General features: G+C 42.6%; 1 protein-coding gene across 4 annotated transcripts in view; it reads left to right on the top strand.

Moving 5' to 3' along the window:
• Positions 1 to 18,638, top strand: part of ZMIZ2 (zinc finger MIZ-type containing 2) — an 86,634-nt gene that overhangs the window by 34,416 nt on the left and 33,580 nt on the right. Inside the window, exons 2-5 of one of the 4 annotated variants that reach the window (XM_088139061.1) lie at positions 9,968 to 10,046; positions 13,689 to 13,902; positions 16,473 to 16,613; positions 17,515 to 17,629. In XM_088139061.1, coding sequence (XP_087995187.1) covers positions 16,564 to 16,613; positions 17,515 to 17,629 — 165 coding nt within the window. In that variant the 5' untranslated portion in view covers positions 9,968 to 10,046; positions 13,689 to 13,902; positions 16,473 to 16,563. Of the gene's footprint in view, positions 1 to 9,967; positions 10,047 to 11,734; positions 13,903 to 13,959; positions 15,577 to 16,472; positions 16,614 to 17,514; positions 17,630 to 18,638 lie in introns of those variants that run through there. The other 3 variants (XM_088139062.1, XM_088139063.1, XM_088139060.1) reach the window with 3 other exon arrangements.

Consider the following 18,638-nt stretch of genomic DNA (forward strand, 5'->3'; position numbering starts at 1 on the left):
ATCATGCACAAAACAACTTGTTGCATTTTATCCAGTAATGGTTAAGCAAACTGCCTAGTGCAGTGTGGGAACTCAGCCTATAAAACAGCCCCTGCTTTTTCCTCTACAGCTCCTGTGTACAACCCACCTAAACAACCTGTTAATTAGATGAGTCAGAAAAGGAGGAGGTGGTAATTCTTACATTACATTAAATTAATACTTACATGTATTCATACTTATGAGTGACCTGAGGAGCACATTGGCAAAGGATTTCAGAAAAGACAAGGCTAAGAGAAGACCCAGAAGCCACAGAAGGCAAGGGATATTCATCTAGATGTTTATCCAGGTTGGGAAAGACTGGGGACTGACACTGGGGAACAGTGATGGTATCATCTGGGGCTTTTCTTGAAAACAAACAGAAATCTCTTCATTCCCTAGGTTGGAATCTATTATCTCCTGTCTGAACATAAAATTGGGCTATTTGCTTAGTGAGTTTCAGAAGCTTAGGATCATATGGTTTCTGCTTTTCCTGGCTGGCTCTTCGTGGGTATCTTTTAGCAGGTGAGAAAGTAAAATAAAAGACTCTAAATATCCTCCTGTGGGGTGAATTGCCTCTAATCTAGAGTTAAGTGGTCTCTTCCAGCATTTCTCTTTTATTGTCTGCAGCTGTGTTACAGAATTTCTACCCTATAAAATAGGAGCAATCATAATCTGTCTACTGGTAAGAATGGGCTATCTAATCAGAGATTGGGTGTACTTAGATTTCCATAGTACACTCGTCAAGGCTGGAGGGCCATTTCTGGGATATTGTAGGATCCGACAGATCTTTTGTCTTAGCTCCTACAAGACTTTATCTTGTCTAAAGATAAAATCAATACTTAAAATCAAAGGGTAAAATTAACCAGAGGTAGGCACCACTAGCTTGCAAATGATTTCTAGCTTCATTTCTGTTTTCCATCTGACCTGTGTGAGTCTATGCAATGGCCAAATTGATGTCTGGGATCAATAATATATCAGATGGAGGATTTATCAACTGAAACTCATCCAGATTGAGGATACTGATGCTGGGGGAAATAAGGACTTGTTCTGGAAGTCTTCTGATTTATCTTGGAATCTAAACGCACCCTTTAGATACACCAGGGCAAATGACCTTACCTGACTAAAGCAGTATCCTATAATTTTAGGAGGAGCTCACACTCAGTTGAATAAGATAGTTTTCCAAGTGTAACAGTTTAAATTAGAGTCACTCCTTTTTTTCTCTACAGAACAAGCTGCACACACCCAAATCTTCTCTTAACACACCTATGAAAGGTACAGAGTTCCTCTCCCCCCTTTTTTTTGCAGTTGTTGCTATCTATTTTGTATGTACCTATTATACAGAAATTATAATCTTCTTTTCTGTCATAGGGAGTTTATTCTTCAGGGACATTCAAATTAAGTGTTGTTAGATCTCCCTTTTCCCCAGGCCTATTCATACTGTGTGATTGCTTTGTTTAATCTAAAACCATCTCTATAGGTTTTTGAATAGGAGAAATAGCAGGCACCTTATAACCTGGACTCTAGCCCCCATAATCCATGAATATTGACCATGCTGGCTAGAGAACTGTGATCTGAAAGATGGAAAGATCTGAAAAGCATTGGCTAGCCTGCTGTAGCGTGTTTGGTCTCCAAACTTCATTTCATTAATGAATGAATCCAGCGGGTGAGGAAAGTTAATGCACATTAGGATCATCGACATGTTTGGATGGATGGATGGATGGATGGATGGATGGATGGATGGATGGATGGATGGATGGATGGATGGAGAGAGAGAGATGTACATGCATACGCTGGTGACAAAAAGCCAGAATTGTGGGGAGATGGCAGCTACCTTTCAATGACAGGCAACTTTTAGGTAAACTAAAGCACATTGTCATCATATTAGCAGAGGATAAGTGATGTGGAATAGGAGTTTTGATGGAGGTAGGTTTGTCACGTGGGGCTAAGGAGTTGCGGCTCTCCAAAAATTCCCTTCTTCTATGGTACATTAATTCTGGCTGCCCAGATAATATTTCCTTGCTGTGCCTGTCTTGCATAGTTTCTCCAGTTTTCTTGGAAACAGTTTTAAGACACTAGGAAAAAAGTGTCTCCTAACCTTTTCCTAAACCTTTTAGGTCTTAAGGTCCTTCGTTCTGGAACTAGCAGTTGCCAAGAATCAAGTAGTATATAAAATACAAATCCTAACCTGGGTAATTTTTTGCACTGTTTATTCAGTGGTAACTAACAAAAGAAGTGTTTTTCGACCAGACAGGCCAATTATAGCATTTGGCTTTTTTCCACTGATCCTCCCAAAGATTTTTTTCATTAGAATCCAGTAAGAAGCATTCTTTGCAGTTTTGTCTAGGTAGTGACAAGAACCTCACCCATTTCTACATCTGTTCCATAGGGAAAATCCACACAAGCAGGGATAGTACAACATCTGTTTTATGTGCAGAAGTAGGTAATATTCCTCTTCCTCCTCCTCCTCCTCCTCATCCCTTTTTGGACTTATTGGCACTCAAGACAACATTGCTGCTACTATTGTTGTTATTTACCTAATCCACAATGTCTGCAGGTAAGAGACTTTGGGGTGGTGGGCAGCTGTGCATTTAAGAATTCATCTTGTCCCCAGAGGCCACAAGCAGCTTTTGCAGGTGAGTGCCCAGGCTTATAACTTTCTGTGGACTTATTTAGAAGGCTGACTTGAAGAACTATTGTTGCCCCTTGCAATGGATAAATACTATGGCTGCACCATGCTTTGGATTACAATGGAAAAATGTGATTTGGAGAGTATGTTGGTGTACCCGTTGAATCTGTCAGAAACGCTGTCAAACAAATTAGTCTTTTCTGGGGTCATGTGGTCACTGTAATAAAGCTGTGCAGTCACCTGCACAAATTGCTTGTTGACTCTGAATCCTGCTTCTCCCTTCATATTTGAAGTATTGCATGGTCTAGTACAGTGTTTCTCAAACTTGGCAACTTTAAGATGTTGGATTCCAACTCCTAGAACGGCTGGCTGGGGAATTCTGGGAACTGAAGTCCACACATCTTAAAGATGCCAAGTTTGAGAAACACGGGTGGTAGATAGCCTGTGGCAGTTATGCGGGGCCTACTTTTCTTCTGCATTTCTGCCTCCAGGTCACAAAAGCCATGGTTTGAATCTCAGCTGCTGTTACAGATTCACTAAGTAATTGGGATGGCAAGCAGCCTTCTTCTCAGCCCCCAAGCTCTGCTCAGCCTGCAGTATGGTGGATAGAAGCTTGGTTCACACAGTTTGCTAAACCATTAAGCAGTTTGCTTTGTTTTGGCTGAGCATGTTGTGTGAACCCAGCCAGCTATGGGTTCATTTAACAAACTCTGCTTAAGCAGCCTTTAGCATCATGGAAGTCCAAGTCAAATTGTCACGTTACAAGATAGTTTATAGTTCCTGGAGCCAGTATGGGATAGTGTATAAAGATGATGGTGAAAATGATGATGTTCATGTAAATGAAATGCTTTGAACCCCATTCAGAATATACACACAAAATGCTATTGCTTGGATTCTAAAAACAAACTGGTAATCCTGTCTGATAACTGTTCTTAAGAGCTGTGGATCAGGAGATTGCTCTTGGCTAATGTTGGAAGACACTTCCTACTGGTAAGAAAAGAAAGACTAGAATAGAATTCACCAAGTACAGAATTGATGGAACAGATGGCCTCAGTAAGTGATGGCTGGGAGTGTTTCACAAGAAACAGCTGGATAGCCCTCTCTCAGGCAGCTGGAGGAAGTTGACTATCAGGAAGGTCTATAGATGGATACCAGTATGTTTTTCTCCCTCTGAGAGTTCCATGTTGGAACCTAAGGCCACCCAATAAAGCTAAGTGCCAGAAGATTCAGAATTACCTGAAGGAAAAAACGTTTTTTGTGCAGCTTATATTCAGATGTGGAATTTGCTGCCAGCAATAGTGGAAATGCAAGCAAATATGGATGGTTGGTTCATGAAGAAAAAGGCTATTAGTGGCTAATGAATAGTAGGTTGTTTGCTACCTCTTGACTCATAGACAGCTTGATCCAGCAGCACACTTCTGATGCTGTAATTCTCTTGCATTGCAGACCTTGTGTTGAGTTGGGGAGTGGGCCAGTTCTTTAATATCAGTGGCCAAAGAAAAAAATTCATTTATTTCCCTCATTGCTGTAAAAGAAGAATTACTTATTTGCTTTCAGCGATGAATGAATGACCCTAGCAATAAATAAGAAATTACATCAGTTTTTTAGTAATATGGTTTGAAGTATGCAGCTGATTGAACATCCTTTTCTTTAAACAACCAAAACATTCAAAAATATGTTCCTGAAATCTGTAGATGAGCAAATTTGTATTTACTGGGAGGGGGGTTTATAAAACACTAATAAGCCCAGTCTAAAACTGAAAGCCTTTACTTCCATCTGGGACCAATTACATGGGGGTAACAACCAGAGAGAAAAAGCTGTGAATGGACTAAGACATTTCTGATCTTGAAGTTTGTAACATTTTAAAAGGGAATAAGAGTCTTTTTAATAGCAAGCATGCAGGATACTCTTATGGAGATTTCCTTGGAAGTCAGTATCACAGATGCCAGCAGACTTATTTCCAAGTAAATGTACATAGGATCTCAGCCTAAGGCTCCCTGAGCACATTCCCTTGCACATATCACAATCTCCTACTGAATTTGGTGGGTTACCCCTCTGAGTAAACTGCAGCCAGACTTACGCTGCTCATTAGACTTGACATATTCATGGCACGAAAAAAAGTTCTCAGGTGCAAGAACCATGGCAGCGCTCTCCTTTGCCCGTATAAAAGCTGAACCCAGCTCAGATTATATTAAAATTAAGGGAAAAGGGTGTCCTGTAAACAGACTGAGCATAAATCAGCAAAGCTGGAAATGCTTTAGGGCATAGGAACCAAGCAGAATAACCTTTTCTTCTGTAGTAGGATTTAAAGAAATACAATTATAATAAACTCAGGATTATATTTTGGACCCAGGGCATTTGGGAAAGCCTTCAGCTGGACTGGCCAAGAGGATAATCTAGGAAATCTGTGTTTTCTCTCTCTGGCTGCTCTTTGGCTATCTCTCTTCTTTTGGAATTTCGGGGTCAGCTCCTGCCCTGTCCTGCCCACCTTGTAGCTGTCGCTCTTGGGTGCTGTGACGGCTCTCACTTCCTTTGGTCTGTTGCTGGCTGGCTACTTGGCTCCCTGCAGCTGGAGCAGGCTGAACGAGCAGGACGTGCTGTTCCACTGTCCGCCTGATGCTCAGCCTGGAAGGGAAGGGGGGCAGAGGTGGAAATGCTGTGACACTGGGTCACCCACAGCGGCAGAGAGCCACTCCACTTTCTCTGCACAGGAACCAGATTGCTGGAGAAGAGAGAGAGACACACACATGTACATACATACAAACCATACCTTGTATAGTTGTGTGGGAGAAGGGAGGAAAGATGAACTTGGGTGCAAATTTTCACTATACCCTCCCTCCCTCTCTCTCAAAATCAAAAAATTCCCAAGTTCTGTCCTTTAAAGTAACATGTTTTGTAGGTGTAGCTTCAAAGTCAAAACCGTGCATTTCCTCTCTTATTCCTCTATTAATGGCATAGTAGGCAACCAATTGCCTATGGCTTCTGAAGCCTCCCCTGGGCACCTCCTGTACCATCTGTTGGGCTTCCTAATCTGCTTGACTTTTTAATATTATTTTACTCTTGAGAAAGAAAGGAACAGGGAGCTGGCACAGAGTGAAATGACAGCCTCTGGAATTATCTTGATTTGCAAGAGTGTTCTGAGCCCAATAGGCATTTGTAGAAAAGGAAGACGTCAGATGATTGCAGCCCAGAGATATGGAAAGACACATATCTCCTGGGGGGAGAAAAGGATTTTAAAAGCTTTAGTGAGGATTTTGGCAGACTAGGGGGTAGCAGGGGGCAATGAATCAGTGTTCTCAGAGGGCATTTGGTGATTGCCAGATTTGTGAATGTGCAACCCATGACAGTCATCTTGTGAGAATGACTCTGACATGTTTTCAGAATTGCAAGTCTGTACCCCAGTCCAGAAGGTTGCTTACCAAGATGTAGCAAGGACTCTGTGCCAGACAGGTACAGCAAACACAACTGCTTGTCCTGCAGCATCTTTTGATGGATTTCTTGGGGAATAAGCTTCCCTACATTTTAACACCCCATTTGCAGTTTTCTCTAGGGAAGGCTCTGTGTCTAATCACATTTCTTCTGATGAAGTTTGCTCTCTAATTCTCAGAGTCTCCAGTTGCAGCAAAATGCAAAATAATAGATGAAGTGGAGCCAGGGGTATTCAAGGGGCCAATTCAGCAGGAATATTTCATTGCTATGGTTGAAGATAGTCAGAAGAACTTGAATGATCTATTGTGCGTCATTTAGGAGTGATTTGCCAATCTCCTTTCCTTCCCACTAGTATAAAAAGTTCTGCTCAAGAAATCCACTAGACTTTAAAATCCTACAAGATCTTAGTTAATGATACTAGAAGCATCCTGCAGTCTCATAGTTTCAGACAGAAAAAAGTTTGAGTAAGGATTAGTTTGGCTTCTCTTTATAATACACACTTGCACACACCCATAAGCATGTGTTACACTACAATGCCATTTATGAAAGGACCATCCTTGTTTCCCAAACTAGTATTCTTGTTTCTGCCTGCATTGGTTGTTTCCTGATAAAACCCTAGATTATTTCTCTCCAGAGAAACACCCAAATAGTGGAAAAACAAAGAACAAATAAAGCTTCATTTAATTTAATTAAATGGGAGAGAGCGCCAGACTTTGAATGCTGAGCTGCTAAGGGCTGTGTTATACTTTGGACTCAGATATATTTGTCCCAATTAACTCCCTGTTGATTCTGCCCCTCCTGCGGGGACGGTGGGGGGAGATCTAAGCCATTATCTATTGCAAAAAGCATCTTATTATTTGAGTTAACATGAGATTGCACTTCAGCTATTTTGCATTAAGATTGGGAAGGTCTGTTCCTGTTACCCAAACAAAACGTACAGGGTTAATTTGAGGCAGGCTTTAGCATCTGCATTCAGTGAGCAGAGACAGATGTAAAGGGAATGCTAAAGAAATGCCTGTCCTCCAATGTAGACCAGACTAGGAAACCAAAGACATGCATGCTAATGCTACTTTTATTTTACAGTTATAGTAACAGAATATTGCAAGTCTGAATGTGCTCCCCCCTCCCTCCCTTTATCTTTGTGAAAACTAGGGAGGGTCTTGTCTGGGGTGCTTTCTCATGTTACAGTTCTGGCCTGGACTCAGGTTTCTTTTATCTGTTTTCTTGGTTGCGGCTCTTCCTCCTGTTCCTCAACTGTTCCTCAACTGTTCCTCAACGTTATTCCTTCTTTTAAATGAACACAGTGCTTCCTAGCATGTGCAGAATACCACTTCCTCTGTGTGAAATATGCACATCCAGGATAAGTGGAGAATTAATTAGGCTGTATGCATGCATTGATACTTCTCTGTTCTCTGGCACCGAGTAGAGTTTAGTTCTGGAGTAGGAAACCTGAAACATGCGCTCACCAGTGTGTTTGGGGATGCTTATTCCTGGGACGCCTGGCAGACACCTATATAACTTTCAATTAAAAAAAAAAGATTTCTAAGTTTTTTTTACAAAGCTGGCATGTTCCAAAGCAAAACCCACCTTCTAGCATCAGCTTTATTTCCACGCAGGCTCTGCAGAAGTTCTTAGAAAATTAAAATAGTAGGGGATTGCAGCTATGTCCTTTGTTTGGAAATGTCTTCACCTGCCTGGGAGGGGAAAAAAGGTAAAGGCAGATAACCAAACAGTCCTGAAAGGTCATCTTTCTGCTTTAGTCCAAAGTCACTGGGAATCAGGTGGCATATAAATTTATTAAATAATAATAATAAATTATCATCATCATCATGATCTAGGAATGGTATTAAGCTGGTGGTCTTCAGAAGGACTGAAGTAAAGTGTCCTCCAACCCCTGTGATTACAGGATGCTTGAAGGCCTCCATGCTTCGCACTGCTTTTCTATCCATCTTCCCCTGAAAACAAGAAGAGGAAATCTATTGCTGATCCTTAATTAATTTTTTAAAATCTTGTGGTGGATCAAAATGGTGTCAGTTCTTTTTAATTATACATAATCTGAAAAATTGCAGGCAGTACAAGGTAAACTAGAAGAAGGAGCTTTGGCCTTCTGTTCTGTACTGCACAACAAATGCAAGTGAACAAATGCTTCTAAGGAAGTATATACCTGACATGTCACATTTATGGGCAACAATAAGCCAGGATCAGTTAAACAATGGTTTGCTATGCATGCAACAGCCCCCATTCCTCCAGTCTCTTCCTTTGCCTACTGAAATGGATTCTTTGACTTGCCTTCCACACTGGGAAGTACTAGCTGTTCATACCTTTATATACCAGGTTTCCTAAGTGAAAATCACTCCTCAGTTTGTAAGATTTACAACCTCCTTAAAGGTTTAAAAGGCTACCAGTCTCAGATTTAGAAAGCACACTAAGCCAGCATTCCCCAACCTGGATGTCTAGGAAATGTAACTCCCACAATACCCAACCCAGAATGAAGACCCAGAATAGTCTTTGGGTTTAGTAGTTAGAACAGCAGATCTGTAGAGGAGTACAGAGATGTCCTTGAAGAAAAAATGTGGTAACTGTTGGGAAAACATGAACTTAGCCCTAGAAAACATGAAGGCATAAGAAAGAAACTCAAAATTGCCCCACCTTGATTCTCTTTGGTATAAGAGGGAGGGAAGGAGAAACACTATCAGGTTTTCAAGATTCTGTTATTATAGCCTATATCAATAAAGTAGAGTTCTTGTATTTCTTGTGGTGCCTGTTTCCTGACCTGGTTTACTCCTAAAGGCTGATAGAGTCCAAGAAAGATCCTAACTGGGCAGAATTGGACTCTTGTTCATGTGTTCACTGTGTTTACACAAAGTGGGCTGTCCTGCTTCAGACTGTATTAGAGCTACCAGATCTGAGTTGAAAAAATCTAAATGGCCGCTAGATAGCAGCAAATTGCATCTGTTTGTTGCCATTTAGTGGTTATCTGCATTTTTGCAGACCATATGGCAGAGTAACCCTTTTTTCTTTTTCTTTTTTATATTTCCCCTTGTGGCACCTCCTTGTGGCTAAAGGAAAGCAACAGAAGTAGTAATACCAAGGAGATTTTTTAGGGGGGGAATATGATGCTATCTGAACACAGAGCTGGGGTCCCTCCATGTTTAGGTCAGCCTTCACCATTTAATTTGGGAGAGAGGTAGACATGGAAAATGTAACCTGCATCCACCTCAGTCCTTGTTTGTTTGTTTTTAAAATGTCTTAGAACTAACTAAAATGCTATAGAAATCCTTTCAATTTAGCAGAACTTTTAGATGTTAAAAAGTTCTGCATGTACATGTGTGCGGGGGGGTGCATACACCCACATTTGTGTACAGTATCAGGTATCTACTTTCCTATCAGTTTATGTTTCTGCTTTTAATAAGATGTGAATAGCAAGGAGATTGATATTTCTTTTTCAAGTATGTGTATCTTTTAACCTGCATATCCTTTGGGTAATGATCTGGATGGCAGTCTTTAGGGCCAGGAAGGGGAAAAAAGGGATTAATTTATTTACAACTGCTTTTATTGGGGGGGACAACTTAGGTTTTTCCCCTCTGCATGCTTGCACAGCTAGCTAAGACTGCCAATTCATTTTGAAACCACTTGTGGGATGCATACACTTGATTTGTTTTGCAAAAGAATTTGCAGAAGTACTGTTTCTTTATCACAATTAAAAAAAAAACTTTGGAAGAGTTGTTTAAAAAACCCTTGGGTCAACTCAAAGTTTAGGTTTAGCTTAAAAAGAGACTTTGATAAAATCAATATTCCTTTGATGCTCCAACTGTAGTTACGTTGGCTGGCTACATTTCAGTTGTTTTCAGTGCAGTATACCTTCCAGTTAACAAACTCTTCTTGTGTCCCCAGGGCGATACATGAGCAGTGCAATTGCCAAAAATCCATAGTGGAATCTACTGCCATTTTGAGGGGAGAGACACACAGAAAGGTAGTGTAAGGCCTACTGCAGTCTTAATACTATTTAAAAAAAAAAAGCCTCCCTCAAAAATAGGAAAAATGTAACTCCTACCTTGCCCAGATGTGATACCCTACTGCCTATAATGTGTCATAAGTATGGAATTAATTAAACAATTAGGATAGCCCCACCACTGTGGCCATCTTCTCCCAAAGGATAAGTGTGATTCTCAGCCAACCAAATGCTGCCCTTTTTCAGAATGTCTTTGTACCTTTTAAGAGCAGCTTGTTTCTCTTAATCATCATCAGGTAAAGCTTGTTTATGTCAAGGAGATAAGCATGATCATCCATTAACATTTGCAATTAGTGGGGATTAAGGGATAGGAGCTGGTTTTATTTAAAATAAAAATTGGCAACTTGACCGGGGGCAAAAGTATTACTATCCTCAGAAAAAAGGGTAGACTCACAGAATGCTTCAAACTCTTATGTTCTGAATGGCTGGGCCGGCATCTCTCTTTCTGTCCCCCCTCCCCACAGTATGGGGCACTTCCCATGGCTTTCCTGGGTTGGCTTATGGTAGTTGTAGTCCTGCACATTAGAGAGGCACCAAGTTGGTGAATCTGCACTTCAGAATATAACCTGTAGGTGGAAAAGCTTCAGAAATGACCAATTTTTTTCTCTCCTCCTCTGTGGTGTAAGTGTTTTTACAGTATGTGGAGTCCTTGGTGCTCTCTGAGCTTGGTTGTTGGTTTGCAGACGTTTCATTACCCAACTTGGTAACATCATCATTGCACACTGATGATGTTACCTAGTTGGGTAATGAAACAAACAACTGCAAACCATCAACCAAGCTCAAAGAGAACCAAGGACTCCACAGTTCAATCCTGAGTTGCATATATTCTCTTCTATTGGAAGTGTTTATATGTTCAGCTCCTTTCTCCCTCTCTTTCTCATTCCTTTTTATAGTGGAGAAGGATCTCTGACTGTAGCTTCCTATGAAAAAAATTGGAGAGGGGATTTTTCTCCCTGTGGACCTTGGTGCTCCATTCATGTCACCATTTTGTCCTCCTGTTGCGACCACTAATTGTCCCATTCTGCTCTTCGCCACTGCCTCTTGCTGTGTTTTCTCCCCTTCCCTTTCACACACTACATGTGTGTTTATTTCCCTTCTTGGCAAGCAATCCCAGACTGCATTGCAAAAAGAACACCCTTTTTTCGTTAAATGTACAGAAGAGCAGTTAGAAGACTTGTGGTCAGTCACAGATGAGGCAATGGCTTTGTTTGAGGGAAATGGGGTTTTGAACTGACAGTTGGAAGCTGTCAGATTGTATGTTTTGGTTAGCTGAGAAATGAATCTACTTTTCCTTCCCCTCCCTTTCCTGGCTTCCTCCCCACAACAAAACTTTCTTCCAAGCTGCAATCTGATGTTTTATGGAGAAGGGTCCTACCTTCCTCAACCCCCACAGTCCTCCACAAGTGTTGGCCTTCAGTTCCCATAATCTCTAGCCTTGGTGGTTAGAGATTATGGGAACTGAAGGCCATCACATCTGCAGGGCTCTGCTTTTGAGAAGGCCACACAAGATGTAAGTCCTTTTTTTTTCCACCCCAGATATCTAAGTGAGAGTCTCTTTCTTTTCTGACACTCTGCCATTTTTACTAGCTAATTCATGTTGGGGTTAAGCATTATTTCCTTCTGAAGGAGATGTCCCAGTTAATGAAGTTTGTGTATATGTGTATGCTCAAACAGTGTTCGCAGTCTTCCAGCAATATAGAGCAGAGAATCAACAAGAACAAGAGGAAGGATGTCTTTAGTTACACCAAATCCTATTTACTTAGGTTCAGTGCATTTTGATTAAGATCTCTCTTAAGGATACAGCAAGATAAATAACAGATAGCTTTTGAAATAGTTTATAATAACAATAAAGGATCACCAATAATGGAAAGGGAAGACCAGAAGTGTAAACCATTCCAGAAACATAATGTGTCCTTGTTTAAACTGGCAGTCCCAGCTGATTAGAAGTGTACTGGCAAAGGAGGATGGCTTGCTTGCCCTCACCTAACACAGAAATGCAGCTTTTCATTTCTTCTCCCAGTCCTCAGCTGGCTTGTTTAAAAGAATGCAGGCAAGTAGTACTTTAAGGCATATTTACAAGGCTTCTATGTGCCCATATGGATGGCTACACAGATCTAGGGAAGCTGCAGACATGTCAGCAGGCATCTGCCATCCTTGTGGCATGAACACCAGATTGCAGTTCATTGGATTAGCTATAGCTGCCTTAAGTGGGAGTATTCTTGGCAAGAGCCAAAGTCACTGTTCTATCAGGTACACTAATGCTAATAAAATTAATAGAAATACCTGTTCTGTTACCTATATGTGAACGTATACCTTTCCCCACCATCATCCTTTTAAAAGGCAGAGATCAGTCCTGAACCAAATTGGCTGAAATGGAATCAATATAGAAGTAATTGTTTGTACCAGACTTTCTTAAGAATTCCGTCCCCTTTTCTTACTGGCAAAGTGATCTTTGCTTTACGTGCGATGGGACATCAGTGGACGCTGATCATTGAGTCAGTGAGACTTGCTCAGCCAAAAAACTCCTACTGCCACCCTTTTGCCTCACTCTAAAAACAGAGAGAAATTTTTATCCAGGATGTGTTTCTATTCTTTTTGTCTTCTGCCCCATAATATCATGTCCCCCCCTTTTTTGGAGCTGGTGTGTGTTACTTTATTTGAAACAAACACAAATATCAAGACAAAAAAGTAGGTAAGTAAAACAATCAAATAAAAAACCAAAATATCCTAGGGAAGAGAGAATCAATGTCACACACATAATGTGTGATCTTAGGGAAACATGCAAATTATTTAAGCATCCATGTTCCATATGTATCCTCAACACCTTGTCCATGAAATTTGTTGGGTTTTGGTGTGTGATTTCTATCCTGCCTTCTGGGTCTAGCCAACTCATAAACAATAGCAATCAGGCTAATCTAAGAAACATTAAAAACATCCAATTAAAGTATCCAATTAAAAACCAGCAAACCAAACTCCCCAAACCAAGGAGAGAATGCTCAAAGCTGCTGGCTGAAGAGTCACACCAATTATCTAGCCTCTTGGAAGCAAAGCAGAATTACTTTGCCCTCTTCCAAAAGCTGGGAGAGACATTAGCCTGGTAAGCATCCTGGGGTTGCCCCTCTATGTATTCACCTCAGTCATGAGCAAATAAGAGCATCTTTGTGGGGCCATTCCTGATCCCATCTTCCCTCATTGATTTCAAATTGGATTTTAGGTATTCCTCTTTTCCCTCTCTGGTGGGATGGAAAGTCTTCTCTGACTCCTCACTGGTAGACATTTTCCTTGTTCCTGGAAAGGACCATGCATGGAATATCTGGGAATATCAGTACTTGAGGCATTATTTTGTGTTGGGACCAGATGAGGATAGAAATCCTCCCAGTTTTATCTTTTGGGCTAAAGTTTTGTTTTGATTCTGCACATGATGAGTAGTAGGAAGAATCTGGGCCTTGGCACTTCTCTCCCTTAATTTCTCTTTAGTCTTGAAGAACAGAGGGGGCTGGAGCTGAGCTTTCCTATGGTTCCTATCCAAAGCTAAGGCAGTTAATTCTATCTTTCTAGGCATGGTTGCTTTACTATTCTTACTGTGTCATTCCCACTGTCTAGATTATCTGGAAGGCTGAAAAAACAGCAGAAGAAAAAGATGCCTGCTTTCCCAGCTTCTGGTCAAGGCAGTTGGATTCACTCTAGATTCCTCCTCCTCCTCCTCCTCGATCTAAAAACTCAAGCCTGTTATAGCAGTTCTAGCTGGAGATGTTTCCCAAGCTCTGCGTGGTAATTTGCAACTGCAACCCAGAAGCAAAGAGGAAAAAAAAATCAGGCTAGTTTGCAATGTTAAGTGGAGTCTGTGTTTGCAGTTTGACCACCTCTGTTATGGGAAGTAAAGACGTGAGCATTTACCGTGTTTGGCAGAATGGGGTGCACATCAGCTCACCAGGGTTGGCATTAGTGACTGATATTCTCAGGTGTCTGCCAGGTCCTGTGCCTCCACAGGGGCTTTGTTAGGAATGGTATATCTGTCCCTTTTCCCCACCTTCAGTGAGCAAGTCTTGCCTGGGGATTTATGGCAATTGAAGCCTAACTCATGTAGAGGGCACCATCTGGGGAAGAGGAATCTATCTGCAACTCCACATAAATTCTCCCACTGTTTAGTATTCCCTGCTCAAGGCACGCTGCCAGCACCAGTCTGCCTCTATTAGTTGTCCTATTTTCAGAGCCATAGTTAAGCCTTGGGATGCAGCTCACAGGATTGCCATTGCTTGAAGAGAAAAATAGGGCTTCAGTTGAAGGGTTTCCTTTTCCCTTCTCTATGAATTGGAAAGAATGGGTAGGTGGGTCGAGGTACCTAATATGAACGCTTGTACAGTCAGGGTTCTGAACTGCACAGGGCCCATACAACTGCAAAGAGCAGACAAGTTGGAAGAGTGAGAGAACAAGGACAGCTCCTTCCTTGTGCAAAGGAAGCAACACGTGAATAGGGCCTGTGAATTGTAATGGCACAGTGCTCCCGAGCATGTTTGTTGTGTCACATCTTGGACATCAAATTAAAACCAATGTCCATGCACTGGGGCCTGAAAGGGGAGGGGGATTTAAGTAAGTATGAAACTTAATTGAGGTCATTTGTCCATTCAGCCTCATATTGTTTACTGTGATATACTGTCAATGGCCCTCCATGCTCCCAAAGCAACATGTTATCTGGAGATGGCAGGCAGCAAAACTTGCAAAACTTCTATTTTATCCCCAACGACCTCCCCCAAGAATGTTGAGGCAACTCTCTTTCTTACAGCCATACAGTCTTTGCTTCACACAGTGCTCTAACTTGTGGATTGTTTACCCACGGTTTGTTGTCTACACAAAAATGGCTAAGTTTGTATCTTGTTCCTGGATTGGCTTGCACATGCTAAGTCAAAATCAGACCAAACCAACCCCATGAAGGTTGAGCTTGTTGTGGAAATCTAGCTGCTACTTTTAATGACAGGAAGAAGAATTTGTGGTCTTCTAGAGGTTTCTGAACTACAGCTCCCAGGTGCCTTCACCACTGATCGTGTTGGCTGGCACTCCTGGAGATACAGTTCAGCATTTGTAGGGTATGGAAAAAAAGGTTGTATATGTCAGTTGTTGGGAGGACAAACTGTTCCTCATGGTGGCATCCCCCCCAAAGCATCTTCTGTTTGATGTGATAACAAGGAATGTGATCGTACTTTTAGGCTCCAAGGGTCAGATGCTCAGGTAGAATGATAGTTGTGCATTCTTGAGTGCATCTGGAAGCTGTGGGCAACACAGAGTTAATCTGGTGTAACTAGGCCAACTCGGCAGCTTGCTCCTGCCAGGACCTTGTTTTGCCATATCTGGGCAGTACGCCAAGTTCCTTCTGGCCGCTGTATAAAGTTGACGTAGTCAGAGCAGAAAGCCTCTGCTAAACAAATGGGGCCACTTCCCCTCAGGAAAACTAGGAGGGAGAGCCACAATCACTGTGGAAGACAAGACACAAAAGGTGTGCACTTGGCTATCTGACAGTTACCTGCACGGCCTAGAAATTAAGCATGGTGTCTTGGAAAGGGGTGGGGAGACATTTGTTGCTCCAGAACAAAAGAGCTCAAAGTTGTGCTGACTGGATGCCAGCTCTGCCACCCACTCCTGGCCTTGACTCTGTTGGAGGAGAAGAGGGTGTCTGAGGACACAAGGGGAACCAGCGAGGGAGGCTGTATCATCAAGGCCGAGGGAAGAGAGTGCGTGTTTTGTGAGAGAAGCTCTGTGTATTGGCATCTGTGTCTTGGGCAGTCAGCTCCACCCAGCCACCCTGGGAGAGGTTGGAGAGGTTGCTGCTTGAGGGGTCAGTTGTATATTATAAGCAAGAGGCCTTGGAGAGGTGAACCTCGTGCTCAGATGTCTTCATCTGAGGTCTTTGGCCCAGTCTTGATCTTTCTCAGTCTCACCTTCTTTGCAAGTGTGTTGAGAAGATAAAACGGAAGGGGGAGAGAAGAGCCACTCCACCACAGGGCCCTGGGGGAAGGCAGCAGGATGAAAATAGAGTAGATTGTACCAACGGGGCTTAGCCCTTGGACTACATCAAAGCACATGGTTTGGCATACCACATGCACCCAACTACTTGTCTGAAACACTGAGTAGATGCTGACCATCTGTTTACAGCAGTGTTTTCCAACCTGGGCAGCTTCCAGAGGTGTGGGTATAGACTTCAACTCCCAGAATTCCCCACCAGCACGGGCATTGATAGGAATTGTATGAGTTGAAATCCCACAACTCTGGAAGCTGCCCAGAGTTGGGAAATATTGTAGACAATCCTGGGACCAATAGTCTGACTTAGAATAAGAAACTTCCTGTGTTTCTGTGCAGCTGCTAACGTCTTGCTTCCTGCCTGCTTCCCTCTAGCCCATCTGTCACCGTGACATCTGAGAGGCAGTGACCGATCCCCTGTGTGGCCTTGGATCCTGCACCCAGCCCTTTTACCTCCCTGTAGCCAATGACCCCCATGAACCCAATGAAACCATCGCTCCCACCCACCCCACATGGGTGAGTATGGCAGAGTTTGCCTCCTCTTTCAGCTTTTTACATGCCTCTTTTCATCTGACCCTGGAGTTAGACCGTCCTGGGACCATTTGGCAACTCTGCACAAGAATTTTGTGATGTTGGCACATTGCTCAGTATCCTGATACCTTTCATTTCATTAAAACCTCCAGCCCTGAGAGTTGCAGAAAGGCTGGAAATACGTAGCCTGTGGGTGGAATGTAGACTTTCCCATCCTGAATTAGCAGCAAGTCTGGCTTCCCGTTTGGAAGTTACTGCCTAATAAAAGGCAGGGGTGGGGGGCTCCCTTTTCACAGCCAGGTCCAATAAGGTGCACTTTCAGTTGGCCTCTAAGGAGAGTAGCACTGTCACAAAGTGGGGGCTGAACCAAAATCTGTTGCTGTTTCTTGTATTTTGGGGTGGGGCCTGGCTAGATTAAGGGCACTGAAAAAAGGTGACTATGTAATCTGCAGGTGGCACAATTGGGGCCCTGCTTGCATCCGAGGAGCTGCCCCACCCTTGCTTATGAATCCAAAGGTTCATCTTGCCTGTGGGGGATAGGAGCTGCAGGATAATAAGCCTGTAAGTGCACCAGAGCAAGGGTCACCAGAAGTTCTGGAAAACCCACCCACCCACCCACCATAAAAGCTGTAACTTTTCCCTGCAATTTTGCTGCCTTACTGGAATTTGCTGAAAATGGAGGCTTCACTTCATGATCAGGCCAATAACTATCTAGCAGCCCTACATTTTTATTCTGCTCAGGATGGCTCGCCTTCTCTTTTCCTCTTATCGAGCTGCAAATATCTCCCACTCTTTCCCCCTGTGCCCCTTCCCTGAGCACTTCCCCAGAGGTTCCTAATTACTGACGTTGCGCATCAGCGGTGTTTTGTTTTGTTTTTCTTCCTAGTGATGGTTCATATGCCTACGAGTCAGTTCCTTGGCAACAGAATACCAATCAGCCTGCAGGATCTCTCTCGGTGGTAACCACTGTTTGGGGCGTCAGCAACACATCCCAAAGCCAGGTACCCTTTGCAGCCTTCAAAAGGAAGGTAGAGAGAGCAGGAGGGTGGGTGGGTGGGTGGAGAGTGGAAACGGAGCGCCCAGGCTGGACCTCCTTTGGAATGTTGCTAAAGCAGACCCTGGAACAGACTTCCCAGCCCATCACTTTCCACAGGGGTTGGACCAGTGAATTGATTTTCACTTAAAATTAGATTTGAGCTGCCCTTAAAAAAGTTCCCTTCCAAGCTTGTTCATGGAGCCAGTGCAGCAACACATTGCAACGACAATATCAAAGTGGCAACTCTCAGTAAAGTAAATGCTTTTTTTCATAAGCATTCTGCCTTTTTCTCAAAAGGCACCTTCAGTCACCCAGGTAAAGAGGAGAGTGGCAAAAGGAACTTCCTCATCTCTGCTGAAACCTGGACCAGAGAAGACTCATTTACATGGCAAATTTCCCAGTGGAGCTTTTTCTAGTGCATTCCATGAGGGTTCACACTAGCAGAGACCTGGGTGGATGATCTACAGAGGATCAGACAAGGGACTTTCCGTGCCAAGCCCCACTCCACCCCAATTCCTGATATAAAACATGTTAAAAAAAAAAAAAAAGATAAGGTTTACTTCCAGGTCCAGTACCCAGTCTTTCCACAAAGATGTCTTATTTTTGTTTATCTAAAACTCACCTGCTAGCTTTAGGTCTGTCTTCTGGTACATTTAAATCTCCACCTGTTTTGCGAGGAACAAAAGTTCCTATACAAAGTGAAAGTTTCCAAAGGAAGTAGCTGTGTTAATTTGTTACAGTAAAGAAAAACAACACAGACATTTAGCGTTTTAGACTTATTTGTTTTCATACAGGCTTTTGTGGGAAGGTCATTTCATCAAATGGGGAGAGCCAAAAGCTCAGTCCACAAGAGATTTAATACATTTGTGGCTTAAGGGGAGATAAAATTATTTGTATGTAAAAGTGAGCTTAAGTGAGAGCAAGCAGATATACAAAATAAGCCACACCTAATTCAGCTCTGTACAGTGCAAACG

This window comes from Python bivittatus, unplaced genomic scaffold, assembly GCF_059951505.1.
Source record: "Python bivittatus isolate LINGU-HERP-01145 unplaced genomic scaffold, Pbiv_v1 ctg000320_np1212, whole genome shotgun sequence".
In the NCBI taxonomy this organism is placed as follows: Eukaryota; Metazoa; Chordata; class Lepidosauria; order Squamata; family Pythonidae; genus Python; species Python bivittatus.